Consider the following 13,048-nt stretch of genomic DNA (forward strand, 5'->3'; position numbering starts at 1 on the left):
GTTTATGTTTAATCGGGACATAATTGAACATGTTTGTTTTCAGCAAAGGGTGCCCTTAGATATTTGCTTTGAGAACAGGAATCGTTAAGTTATTCTATTTTTAATGTAAAGCATTGCAAAGAAAGAAAAAAAGAAATATTTTTTGGCTCTAAATTTTAGGTTAGCTGTCAACATGCTCCAATTCATCTACGCTTTAAAAAATCACAACAATTGACGGTTTCCAACGCCTTTTCAGCCCAAGATTTCATTTGAACGAGCGATACAACAAGCTTTGTGCAGGTTTTGTGATGTATTATTTTCAAGCTTTATTAGTGTAAGTGACAAAACTCTCATCTTGTCCATCCAGAGCTTTCAGATCTAAGGGAAACTACGGCGGTATGATGCCTGGAAGCTGGAATTTTTTACATTTTAATACGAACGCAACTTAATAAAAATAATGTTTTTCATTATTAACACGCCATGAAGTGTTGGAGCTGCAAACAATTTTCCAGTGGATAGTTTCACAAATTGAAACTATCAAATCTAGGGATTAGTTGCGCAAAGAGCGGACGTTGAGGTTTTTCCGGCAACGTCAAATTTAATTTTTATTTCCAAGTTCCAGGTTTCACCCTACGGGGGTTGTTTTTTTAGACAAACTATCACTTGATGAGAACAAATGAAGAGATGTTATATCATGATCCTGGCGGGTAACCTTGACCGCGGAAAAGTCGGTTCAGCAATTATGACGTTTATACTCTTTTGTTTGTTTTTCTCCATTGGGATATTGTAACGTTTCGCCCTTTGGGGTCTTCTAGTTTTCTCCGGGGTTGGTATTATTGCAGAAAAGCGAAACAGAAACGTGTGGGAAAAGAAAAACCAATTGATCCTACGTTGTATTACATTTTGTTAACGTTGTTTCATTCAGGGAGAGTTACGTAAATGAAACAATTGAACACGCTTCATATAAATTTCATTTAACAAGAAAAACGTGCTTTGATGGGGTCCAAACAAAAGTTATAAATAAAAAAGTGAATTGAATCAATGATTTTTGGTGTATTTTCGTTTAAAGAAAATTTTACTTGCTGAAAATCAATTAGTAAAATAAATAAGTTCATTTATAAAATACACCTTGGCCGCGAAATCCTGTAACATCCTCGAGATTGTTCTGCCTCGGCCACAAAGGGCCTCGGCGACAGTTTTTCTCTGGGTACGTTAAAGAACGATTCCGCGGCCTTAATATACCAATAACTATTACTAAAAGGTAATAAGCATGAAGATTTTTTAAAAATTAATCAAAGTTCGCGGTATATTTGTTTAGATAATGTAATAAAATAAGTCAGTATCATAATGCCCCGTCCGGCTCAATGTGATCTTACAATATAATTAGGCTAATTAATTTAATTAATTAAGCTAGTAATTACCGTTTTTTATTATCGTTGCCTTGCCAACAGACTAATTAAATTACTGTTAAATACGAATTGTGGCTAGCTAGTTTCATTGTCATCATTTCATGAGGTAAATTATGGAAAAAATTAAAATGTTTAATTTAGGGAACCTATCCGGCCTATTACAATGTCTTCACCTTAAGCCGGTCCGTATGGTTGAAAAATAGAAAAATCCCAGCCGATTTCCCACCTAATAAAAACTCCTTTATTAAATTTTTCCTGGAGATTCAGAGCAAATCCCAACTATTCAGAATTTCAAGGAAACGAGTGACACACGTGTAAGAACCGTTCCAACACACACGTAAAGAATCCAATCCAGTCAATCGCTTTATTGGAAAGGCACTTCTCACCACCAATCTCAGATTAGCGGAACGCAGGTGTTTCATTATTTCTCACCGACGAAGCCATTACGCTAAATCTAAATTATGCCCATTACTCAACTAAAATTTGTGGAGAGTTTGTACGGTAGGTTTTTTAATGGGCGAGTTGGTGCAAAGCTTGCAAATTGGGCTGCTCGGGTAATGCGAAAGCTCTTGTTGTCGTTTGATGCACAAGCCAAGCTTGCGGTTTATTGGAAATGAGCATCCGGGTTGTAAGAGCACTCTTGTAAAAAATGCGAGCGATTCGTCTTTGGCTGAAAGAAATGCCGACCATAGCCCTAAAAAATCGACTTTGCCGTCACAGATGATTTTTTTAAGCCGGCCGAAACTCCAAAACGGATTAAAGAAAATTCACTTTCAGTGACAACGTGTAACGCACGCAAACAATATGAAAGCAATCTTGCGGCGTTATTGAATTCTTGCAACCTCAAGTTTCTCGTAGCGGCCAAGAAATCGAGCCGACTCACCTTCGAGGATTTTAATCAAAATGTTTAACGATCTGAAATTACTTCGTTAAAACAATTCTGAACTCCGTAATTAAACCATCAGACAAAAATCTGCTCGTGGAGGGGGCTCAAACAGTCCTAATAAAATTTGTCAAATCTTCCAGTATTTCTGGAACGTTGTTCTCACCGGATGCTGATCTGTTATTCGACGAATTTAAATATGGAAATAATTTTCAAGTGGTTTAATTGAAACTGAGATAAATTCGTTAATTTGATGGTCTGTGAGCTCCGGGGCTCTGGGAAATTAAAAAGCGAACGCGATGGAGTGGAGCTATCAAGTTTACACGACATGTCTCTCATATCATTTATCATTCCTTGTGACAGAGAGAATAGATCCTCCACAGTCATTGTATTTATGAGCGACAAAAAATTCCACTTCAGTGATGGAGCCTAACGTTTTAGCATTCTACCTTTCATCCCTATTTAAATCAACAATTTAATTGTGGAAATGAATCTGAACTGCCTTTGCAAATTCTTGTGTCGCCCCCTGTCAGGTTTCATTATTAACGTGATGGATTTGGACATCTGTTGGAAAAAAGTGTTTTACCCAATTGCCAATCGGCCGACTCCAGAAACTTTTAATTGGAGAACATGGCATCAAAGTTTTTGGTGTTGTTCTTGAGATCCATTAGGACTTATTTGTTGTAAAATATTAGCGGTCTTGGAAATTCTAAACTTCTCTGTTTAGGCTCGAGGCGAATTAACAACGTTGAAGATATCCATATTCTCATTAAATTGTTCTGAATCACGTTGATTCTGATTAGTTGCACCCCGACTTGTACACATTTGCGGCTGTTGTGGTTCTCAATTTCATTGTGGTGCTCAAATTTAATTATTGAGAATAGGAATCGACAGATTGTCGCAATATAATGACCTTAAGGCTTGAGGAAATTAAATTAATTAAAGTGAGCTGCTTATTTAAAATTTCAATTATCTGAAAATTGCACAATTAATTTCTGAGAATGGCTCTTGGAAATAAATTACAAACTAACAGGGTCAAAGTTTGAAAGGTAAGGAAAATGTGTTCTTTATTTTTCATGTAAGGACGATATTAAATATTATTATGTTTAGCAAAAGAGTAGTCTTAAACACAGGTCAGGATCAGAAATTAATAATTTAAACAAGAAAACGAAACTTGAGGATTATTTTTATTGTGTTAATGATTTTTATGGAAAACTAGAAAACAATTAAATAAAGAAATGGAGAACACCAGATACCCCGTGAAGCGCCGAGGCCTACCTGGAATGTTCGAGACAGGGCCGGCATGAAGATAAAACCGAGACTACAGTCAGTTAATGAGATTTTTTCAATTTTGACAGAGAAAAAAGTAAGGATTTTGTATGATTTGTTCTCGTAATATTTTCACTGTAAAAATAACGCGACTTCCGCTTTAATATCTTCTTTATCTATTCTCGACCAGGCTCGGCATAAGTCGGCAACGCTTATACATTTTAAAAGAGGTTACGCCGTAATAGAAGGATATATTTGTCAACGTCGCTCATCTAAAACATGTAAAATACCTTTATTCAGCACTCCTGATTCACTAGAGTGAAAATATGAGCCGACGACCATATTTGTAAAACACACGAATGCATCAACGACACACTTCAGGAAAAGCTTCTTTATGACGACACAATAACATGTGAACGTGTCAAGCCTACGCACAAAAATTGCCTGCATGGTGACGTCAGACTATGTATTTTTGCAGCAATCAATCATCGAGGATTACTCGTCGAAAGATATGTCCTGTGTTAATTTCATTAGACGGATTTGATTGAATTATTTTCAATAATTAAAACTCGATAATTTTTTTTGTCATTATTGCGCAAATGTTGCAACACCGCAACGACCAAATTGCCGATTTTTTCATCCATCAAGCTAATGAGAACGGATGCCTTTCGAAGTCGTTAGTGGGATCTATTATCCATTCTAATAAAGCTCTCCCAAAGGTGGGTAACAGCTGATGGTCCACTAACTTTTCCTCTTCCGAAGTTTGCTGACGGTTTATTTTACCGACGCGACCGGAGCTTCTCCCGAAAAAAAAACCGAAAGCTCTAAATCGGTCGATGCATAAACAAAACTGTTTGTTTTGTTAAGAACATTATTAAATAAACAAAAGAGTATTGAGTTGGAAATTAGAGCTCAATTACTGGAAAACTTGACCTCAACAGTCAATCGCTTCCGAATCAAATTACTGCAGGCTCAAGGAAATTATCTGCGGAAAAGCGAGCTTTCAATAAATCCAAGCGCCTCAGAAATAGTGACACACTGTGTTGTGACCCGATTTTCTAATTTGGAACAAACTCGCTAATACTAAATTTCAAAGTTGAGCTTCCGGTTAAATCGAATGTGCAGACGAGCTCATTTCGCGATTATATCAGTTGTTGGTTTTGTTTTACGCGAATATGAGTTCATATTTAACAAATGTGTTTGCACAAGACCGTTTGAGTTAAACATCGATAAATAAGTTTGCGCGATGAGTATTCGAGGGTGGAGAGTTAAATTTAGAACGGCGTGTGTGCTTTAGAGATTTCAAAGAATGCCATTATCTGTCTATTTTTGTAGCGTTCGATTATTTTTTCATAAAAAATCCGCAAGTGGATAAACTAACAGGATTAGCTCCGGTCGAGTACGAGCTTTTAAATGTAAACACGCGGTCATCAGCGTTACAGCGGTTGTATAAATTATTTGCAATTGCTGGTGGCAAATTTCTAGTTAATTAAGACTCCGCCGACTTCATTTGAAATTAATTATTTCATCGATTAATGTAGCTGATAAAGTGCCCCTAAAATTTATTGTAATTGAAGTGTCTGTATTGGCTTAGTAACGCGGAATTTGCATTTAATCTATATGCAAAACGCAATACACAGGTCGAGATGGAGTGTAACGTCTTGTTTTCGGAAATATTGACAAATCAGGTGTATCTGATGAAAATAATTCCGACTCGAGAATTAAGCAATTTTTTGAACGCTCGATAGATGCGTATTTTATTTTTGTTATCGTTTTTTTGTAGGTTTTAATTAAAAAAATGCAAGTAAATTTTCGAGTAAATGTACGAATAAAATGCAAACAGAAAATAATCGGGAATGGACAATTCGTAAAATAAAATTAATTTTAATTTTGTTTTGACGTCATAGCCCAATGCACAAAGCGCCCTATGAATTCGTTTTTGGAATATGTTTAAAATTCTTTGTAGTCGAGCGACCTGGTGCTGGCTTTTGTTTCAGTTGACGTATGGCCTAGCTTCATCATCTGGCAAATCACAGATGTCAAGCGTTATTTATCCAGCGCAAAACAGTTCTTCTCAGAAGTAATCACCCATGGTTTTTCTGATTTTCTTAGTGCAACACGCTGACTATACTGCGGTTAGTGATTTGACATCCATTAAAGTGATGTTGAAAGTGAGGTTATGTATCTTAATTCTTCTTATTATTATATTGTTCATTACAAAGTAGTGTAAAAATATCTTGGAAATGATCTGGTCGCATGAAAAATTGACCTTAAGTCCATGTTGGGGCTATTTAGGCCAAATAGCCCTTAAACACTCCCTTTTGCATAAGCCATTTTTGCTCTGCTTGATTAACACGTGTAACCCGACCCCTAGTAATTCGATTTGCTTTCCAGAATGAAATGCAAACCGAAATAGATCGAGTGTCGAGATCGACAACATGAAGCGCTTCCATTGTCTGCATTTCCCGAGTTAATTTCAAAGGACAAGAAGTTGCAACCAATCATGACTGAATTCGACGAGAACGGTGCTAACTTCACCATGGAGGACTTAATGTCGACCGACATCTTTCTCACAACAAACGCCACAAATTTGCAAAACGAGACGGACTTCTATCCCGAAGAGGATTACATCTACGACAAAATTTACATAAGAGTGATCTTCATGTCCGTCTACACCATCGTCTTCTGTCTATGTTTCTTCGGTGAGTGCGTCGACACTTATATCTTTGCGTTCAACGAGCTCGATGAAAGCGACTGATTAACTGCGATCAGATAAGTCAAAATCCAACTCCTCTGGTTATTGGGAGTTATGTGTTTGCCAGATTTTTAATTAGAGATAAAACCGTTTCCGGTACGTTCTGATAAATAATGAAAACTTCACCGTGTTGTTTGCATTTTGATACCGACTAAAGCATAATCTAATTTGTGTCAAGCAGGATCACATCTATTTTAATATCGCTTAATTAATACAGCGGCGTGGACGTCAATTTGTTTTTCTGTTACCACATCGTGTCAAAATTAGAATGTAAACAACTTGTGGTGCACAAAGTTGTTACATGTACTTTTATTGGAGACAATTTTCCAGTTTGTTAGAGAAATGAATACAAATGTAATTTTCTTTACTTCCGCAAGGTTTCTCCCGGCGCATCCACCAAATTGTGTCTCAAAGAAGTTCTGTAAAATAATTAGGCCGAGTGTGACATTATAGCCGCTTCAGTTTATTAAGACATTGAATAATGAGCACTAGAGCATGTTTTAATGTGGCAATTATAACAAACTCTGCCTAACTGATATTACAAGTTCTAACAACCACAATTGTAGTAAAGAATTAGTGCTGCTTATAATCACCAAAAGGAAATTATTTTATGAAATGTTGCTTTATCGAGGAGAAATTGTTTTGGAGGAGAAACGACGAAATCATAATGGAATTGAATTTATATTTAGTTATAGGAGCTTTACAAATTGTGAAACGTAATCTACCCGAGCTTTGAGTATTAAATGATTGACAATTACTAAAATTGTTGGAAGGAAAATGTAAGGGAGCAAACAACAGAGCGTTACTGAAAAACTCAATACCGTTCAAATTATGGAAAGTAAACTAAGAAAACATCTGTTCTTAAAATGTGTAATGGAAACATTAATTTAGCCCAAAAGAAAAAAAAAGTCTAATACAAATACGGTAGGTATTTTACAGTGCTCCAAACTATCATGGACTCGGCTTCGCCTCGTGCCTGAAACCTGTGAAATATCCCTACCGTACTCTAATGCAAATAACTATTTGAAAATGAAACGTTTAATAATTACTTTAGTGAAAAAAAGATTCTTATCAAGCAGGAAAAATATCAACGGCAAAGAATGAAGTTTTAATATAAATTGAAATCGTGATGAAAAATATTCTGGACCTCAAATTACACCACATGAACATAAATGAGATCTTCAAAGATTTTTCGTTCTGTAAAACATCTTTCATCAAAATGTTTAATGCATTAATTTAGATCAAAAGAAAACTGAATTAGCTTCAAGATGGGTAAAAACTGAAATATAAAAATAATTGTTATATGAAGAATAAAGTACTTTGACAATACTCTGAAAATCAAACGATTGGCATTTATACATACAATTGAAAAAATCTATTATCGCATGAAGTAAAGAATATTTACGAAGCATTAAAGAATTCAATTTTAAAAATTATCAAGTTCGTTCCATTAAAAAAATTATTATTTGAATCAGTGTTAATTAATTTTTATTTATTTATTTTGTTGTCAAGGCCATATTATGGCACATTACGGCACGTGTGCCATAAAGTGATAGATTATTAACGATTTTGACATTTATAATCATAGCATTCTGATGCTACTCGACGCCAAAACATTTTTTGAGAGAAAAAATTATTATATGGGGAAAAATAACTGAGGCCACTTTAGATACATGATGTTGATTAAAAAACAACCATTTTTTTAATGGTGGTGTAAAAATTACATTTTCAGAATATTTTAGAAACATTTAGTGTGGATCGATACATGAGTAGGTGTAAAACTGAGCTGGACGTTAAGTACAAAATTAAAAATTCATCGGTAAATAGTGGTCATTAAGATCCGACGTCACAAATCTATTTTTACAATAATGACGAATCAATAAACAATTACGTCATGTCTGACGATTAAAGCTACTAACTGCTATCATATTCCCATTATAATATATGTAGGTAGATAATGATTAGAATCCAATAAAAGCCAGAAACAGACAGTCGTCATCGGATTCACCTTAGCGAACATTCTTTAAATAGATCTCATGTTTATGAATGCAAAACATCATTTGACCCAAAAATCAATTAGGAATCAACTGACTGCCGCCTACTCTCTTTTTCCCAATAAATAATAAATGGAAGACATTAATTCTGCACACCTCCGCACTGGATATTAACATTGAGGGTTGATTCCATTGTGAAACTAATAATGTACGAAGACTGCAGAACAATAAATTTATATTCAAATATACATTGGACACATGGCCCTGGCACTTCTGCAAACAAAGTAGACAATGAATTTAAAGATGCCATTGCTGCAATGAGATTGAACGACACGAATACATTTGAATCGGAAATCGGCACACTAAAACTGTCACAATATATCACCACAAATTGAAAAGTATTTTTAGGCGTCCTTAATGAAAACGGTAATTTTACGTACTCACAAGCGGACGAAAAGTTACTATTTTTCGGACGCACTTTTTCGGACGCTGACCGTGGGGCCATCTGTTGGTCTGGTAAGTTAACAACGAGACCGATAAAACCGATAAGTAAATTTCTAGTTTTGTTGGCAAGCTGATAAAAAATACTATAAAAAAATCGTTAATATGTATATGTTAATAAATGTATCTGTTTGAAAAAGGGGGATACAAAATAAATTTGTAATTTTTCCAATGACGTCTTTTGCTTTGTAGTTTGTGCGGTCGCAAAAAAGTTTAATGTGCACCTCTGTCAAAAAGTGCCTTTTGTCTACGCCTGTTTTCAAGCCTCGGCTGCGCCTCGGCACTTTTTGGCCTTGATACGCAAATAACTATTAATGATCGCCATGAGATTACGTTCTAAATGACACAAGAATATTTTCGAAAGTATTAGAAGTGTATCCGTGCCTTATGTAATTTGGCAAAACGATGATAAATTCGCTTCGAGCGAAAATTGCTTCGGAGTTCTATTATTAGAAGATTAGTATATTAATAATAACTGTCAAAAAATAATAAATGGACAAGTCAGACAACATATATATTAGAGTTATCAGCTTACGTTTGTTGAATCGTTGTGTGGAATTAGCTAATGCGCAAACACGGAATATTTCGTTACTTTTACGTAACGTTAAAATTCACAGATGAGACGAGATCCATTCTGCCCCGACCCGGAATAAAGTTCGCAATCCGGACGAAAACCAGACTAATATTTATTTAGCGAACAGACCCCGTTCCTTTATTGTTGAAATTGTGCACAAATAAAACTTTGCCGGCACAAACACATATTTCTGGCAAAAGGAGATTATAGACTTGGATCTATAAAAATATCAATTCGCAACTTCGACCCGGATTTATTCCGCGACAGGCGGAAACGGCGTCTCACTTCCATATCGTGTTGCGAAAAATCCTCACGTTCCTGCCGGATAAACAACAGAAAGAAGAAAAAAGCGTGCAGCTGCGAGCGACGACGGTGTTGAAAACTATTGCACAAGTTCTAAAACTCATAAAACATGAGCTTGATGGCCCGTAAAAAGCTCTAGACAAGATTCTCGTCGAGCAAAATACCAAATAAACTTCACTTCAATTTAACAGCCGTTCGTTTGCTCTTTAATGCGTTCAAATAATTAATGGGTTTAAATATTGAACTGCATCGATTTTCCGGTTGGCTGCTGCGGCTAATTGCAGATGTCTTATTGCGTCACATGTTGTGGAATTCCACATTCCTTCATTCGAAGAAGTCAAAACAGTGTTGCGAACAGATGTTTAAAGCAGTAAAAGTAAGACATATTAAAGGTATAAATCTTGTTAGTGGTCAACAGTACAGCGTAAACCGGGCTTCAGATGAAAAACGAGCGTGGCGGCAAATCACTCATTCTTCGCTGAAAAGAATTGTTTGAGGTGGCAGTTTGGTTCAATATTTGTAATTGGAATTTTATTGCTCCCTCTAAAAATAATTCCGTAATAAAAAAAATAATTGAAAATGGAGAAAAGATGGCAGGACATAAATAAAATTCAGATTTCCATCAGTTCCGGCAAAGTACTCGTAGATTTAAAATTGAGCATTATGGATTTTATTGAAGGAATAAAAGAAGTGTGCTGAAGAATTCTCCGAAAGAAAATATCAATTATCCAAATTTAAATAAAAATTAAACTTCCTTATGTTTTGTCTTTTGTATAGATATTTTTATTATATGACAATATAGCTATATACAGTGTTATTTATTATAAATGACTGTCCCATCGCAGTTGGCGTTGAACACTACACAAATTTTGGATGTGCCGCAGCCTCGCAACATATGACAGACTAGTAGACAGATTTCCGGTGGTAAAAACTACCGCCAGTATCGCCACCTATACTAGTCTGACTCATGTTATGAGGCTTGCGGCACATTCAACTACGCCACCAAGGCCAACTGCGATGGGACAATCATTTATAATAACCCTATATAAGCAGCACTCGTCTTAGAAACACAGATTTTTCAAACTGCAGATTAAAAACACCCAAAAAGTGAGGTTAGATTTAACTAGCTGATCAGATATGTAATTCGGTGGTGCGCTCACAATCGACTTTTCAACGCCAACTTCGACACCCCTTACTTAATAACTGCCCGTACATTGATATCTTTTTAACTCTTGACATGATATGATCGCGGTGAAAGCTGAAGCAAAATTAAAAGTTGAAAAATACTTCCAAGTCACGAAACATTTTTCTAAAGAAAACAACGAGAATTGCGTACATACTTATATTTTAATCTTTCTAATTCAGTAACGTCCATTAAATACATGTAGAGAACAACCGACAAGTACCGTTTTCTCGATTTTAAAAACTCTCTTTCGAACAGTTTCTCTGAAGGATTTATTTTATATCTTGCTATGAACCGGCTTATGTTACTGTTCTCCTCTTAACTTAGTTGGCTACAACGATTTCTGCATAAAGTGTAGCAAAACAGTTTGTGGAAATTTAACATCTCATTATAAACAGGATCTTGTCGGAGAGGTTGATAGACTTAATATCTTCTAAAACAAACTTCTAAGGTCGATAATAACTTGTGCAAGAAAATAATAATGAAAAATAAACAACCCCCGAGGTTAGAGCATTGTGTTTGATCATTTTAATCAGTTAAGTTCCCGATGTATCGTAATATAATCATCCATTATCCTGTCACCACCTGTTACACAAGGAGCAATGTTTGAAGCATTACACTCTAATTAGGATAACAGAGCTGTCATCGTCTTAGAACTTTGATCATTTTTCCAAGTCCAAGCGCACGAAATCTAGAAAAACATCAAACAATCTTCGTTTATTTATCAATAGATGTTACGATCATTCAGCATCTCGTTTAAATTTAATTGAGTTAATTCTTTTGCAGGAAATCTGCTGGTTATTTTGGTGGTGACGTTGAGTCGACGACTGCGATCCATCACCAACTTCTTTCTGGCCAATTTAGCAGTGGCAGACTTCTGCGTCGCAATCTTTTGCGTCTACCAAAATCTGCTGATATACATAGTAGACAGGTAAGGGGCGATCAATTGCGAAATGTATTCACCTGACGACCGTAAAAAGTGAAATTTATTTCGCTGAACTCGGCAAGGATTTGTAAATGTTTTCGCAATCGCTGCGAAAAAGCGTCAGTGGGGACCATCGAAGGACATTAGGGTCAACAAAATATGGGCAGGAACGGGAATCTAGTGCCTTCGGCATTGACAAATTTATTTGAGCTGTAACAAGAATCGGTACAAATGTTGTTTTAGTTTTTTGACACGGCCCCATACCCCATTAGGCTGTCTGGCGAGCAAACAATGGAAGAGCAGACATTAAAGGACCCTTTCGGTTAATAACTCCACGTTAGTGTCTTTTTATTATCAACGTAAATCACGCTGAGATAGTTGTAAGGACTCCCAGGACTCGCTCATCAAATGAAAGCAGACCGTAATAATCGAATTTAAAATTTCAGCCCAGATTGAGGTGTTAGCTCTTGTAAACTGATACCGTCCAGGCAGTTTCGTTTTATTTTATCCGCGTGCTCCTTGCAGGATCAAAGGATGAGTGTTTAGCACCAATTAGGCACAGACTTGAGCATTAACCGAGGAAGGCGTCTTTTGTAAATCATATTTTATAAATCCTCGGCGTTTTATTAAAAAAATTATTTTCGTCGTCACATAAACATGAATTTTTCCGTTTCCGCTTCCTCGAAGGAGTCTCGAAGAGAACGCCGCATTAAAACATCCCATTAAATTTATACATCGCTTTGATCCGTCAGCGAGTGGGATCACAAATCAACAAATTACTTCGCACCTCGAGTTCTCGAGGCCCATTTTGAAGGGGGGCTTATTATCCCGGTGAAATTTTGATTGTGTAGCGCCGCCTCTTTAACGAGTGACACTTATCGCCGTTTATTATTCGGTGTCGCCTTTCTGATTTATTTTCGTCACGTTATTTTTTCCAGCTGGATGCTGGGCGAATTCCTCTGCAAAATGTACTTGTTCATTCAGTCGCTGAGCAACACGGCGAGCATCTTCATTCTGGTCATCATATGCATCGAGAGGTACTTCGCCATTATCTACCCCATCACCTGCAAGCAGATTCTGACCCCCAGGAGGCTGAGGGTGAGATAATTTGTACGGGTTGTGTGCGAAGGCGCTCACAACGGGTTAACTACGAGAAAAACTCCATCTAAATTTGCCAGTGCGTAAAATAGATGATGTGCATCGGCCGCATTAACCCAGTAATTTTATGTAAACGAAAACAAAATGAAAATACAAGATTACACAAACACGGTAG

At 36.3% G+C, this 13,048-nt stretch overlaps 1 protein-coding gene across 2 annotated transcripts in view; it reads left to right on the forward strand.

The window, feature by feature from the left end:
- Nucleotides 1-13,048, forward strand: part of LOC138131299 (trissin receptor-like) — a 73,549-nt gene that overhangs the window by 42,115 nt on the left and 18,386 nt on the right. For both annotated transcript variants that reach the window (XM_069048235.1, XM_069048234.1), the window contains exons 2-4: nucleotides 5,935-6,242; nucleotides 11,637-11,781; nucleotides 12,714-12,873. In XM_069048235.1, coding sequence (XP_068904336.1) covers nucleotides 6,044-6,242; nucleotides 11,637-11,781; nucleotides 12,714-12,873 — 504 coding nt within the window. In that variant the 5' untranslated portion in view covers nucleotides 5,935-6,043. The remainder of the gene's footprint in view (nucleotides 1-5,934; nucleotides 6,243-11,636; nucleotides 11,782-12,713; nucleotides 12,874-13,048) is intronic.

This window comes from Tenebrio molitor, chromosome 5, assembly GCF_963966145.1.
Source record: "Tenebrio molitor chromosome 5, icTenMoli1.1, whole genome shotgun sequence".
Taxonomy (NCBI): Eukaryota; Metazoa; Arthropoda; class Insecta; order Coleoptera; family Tenebrionidae; genus Tenebrio; species Tenebrio molitor.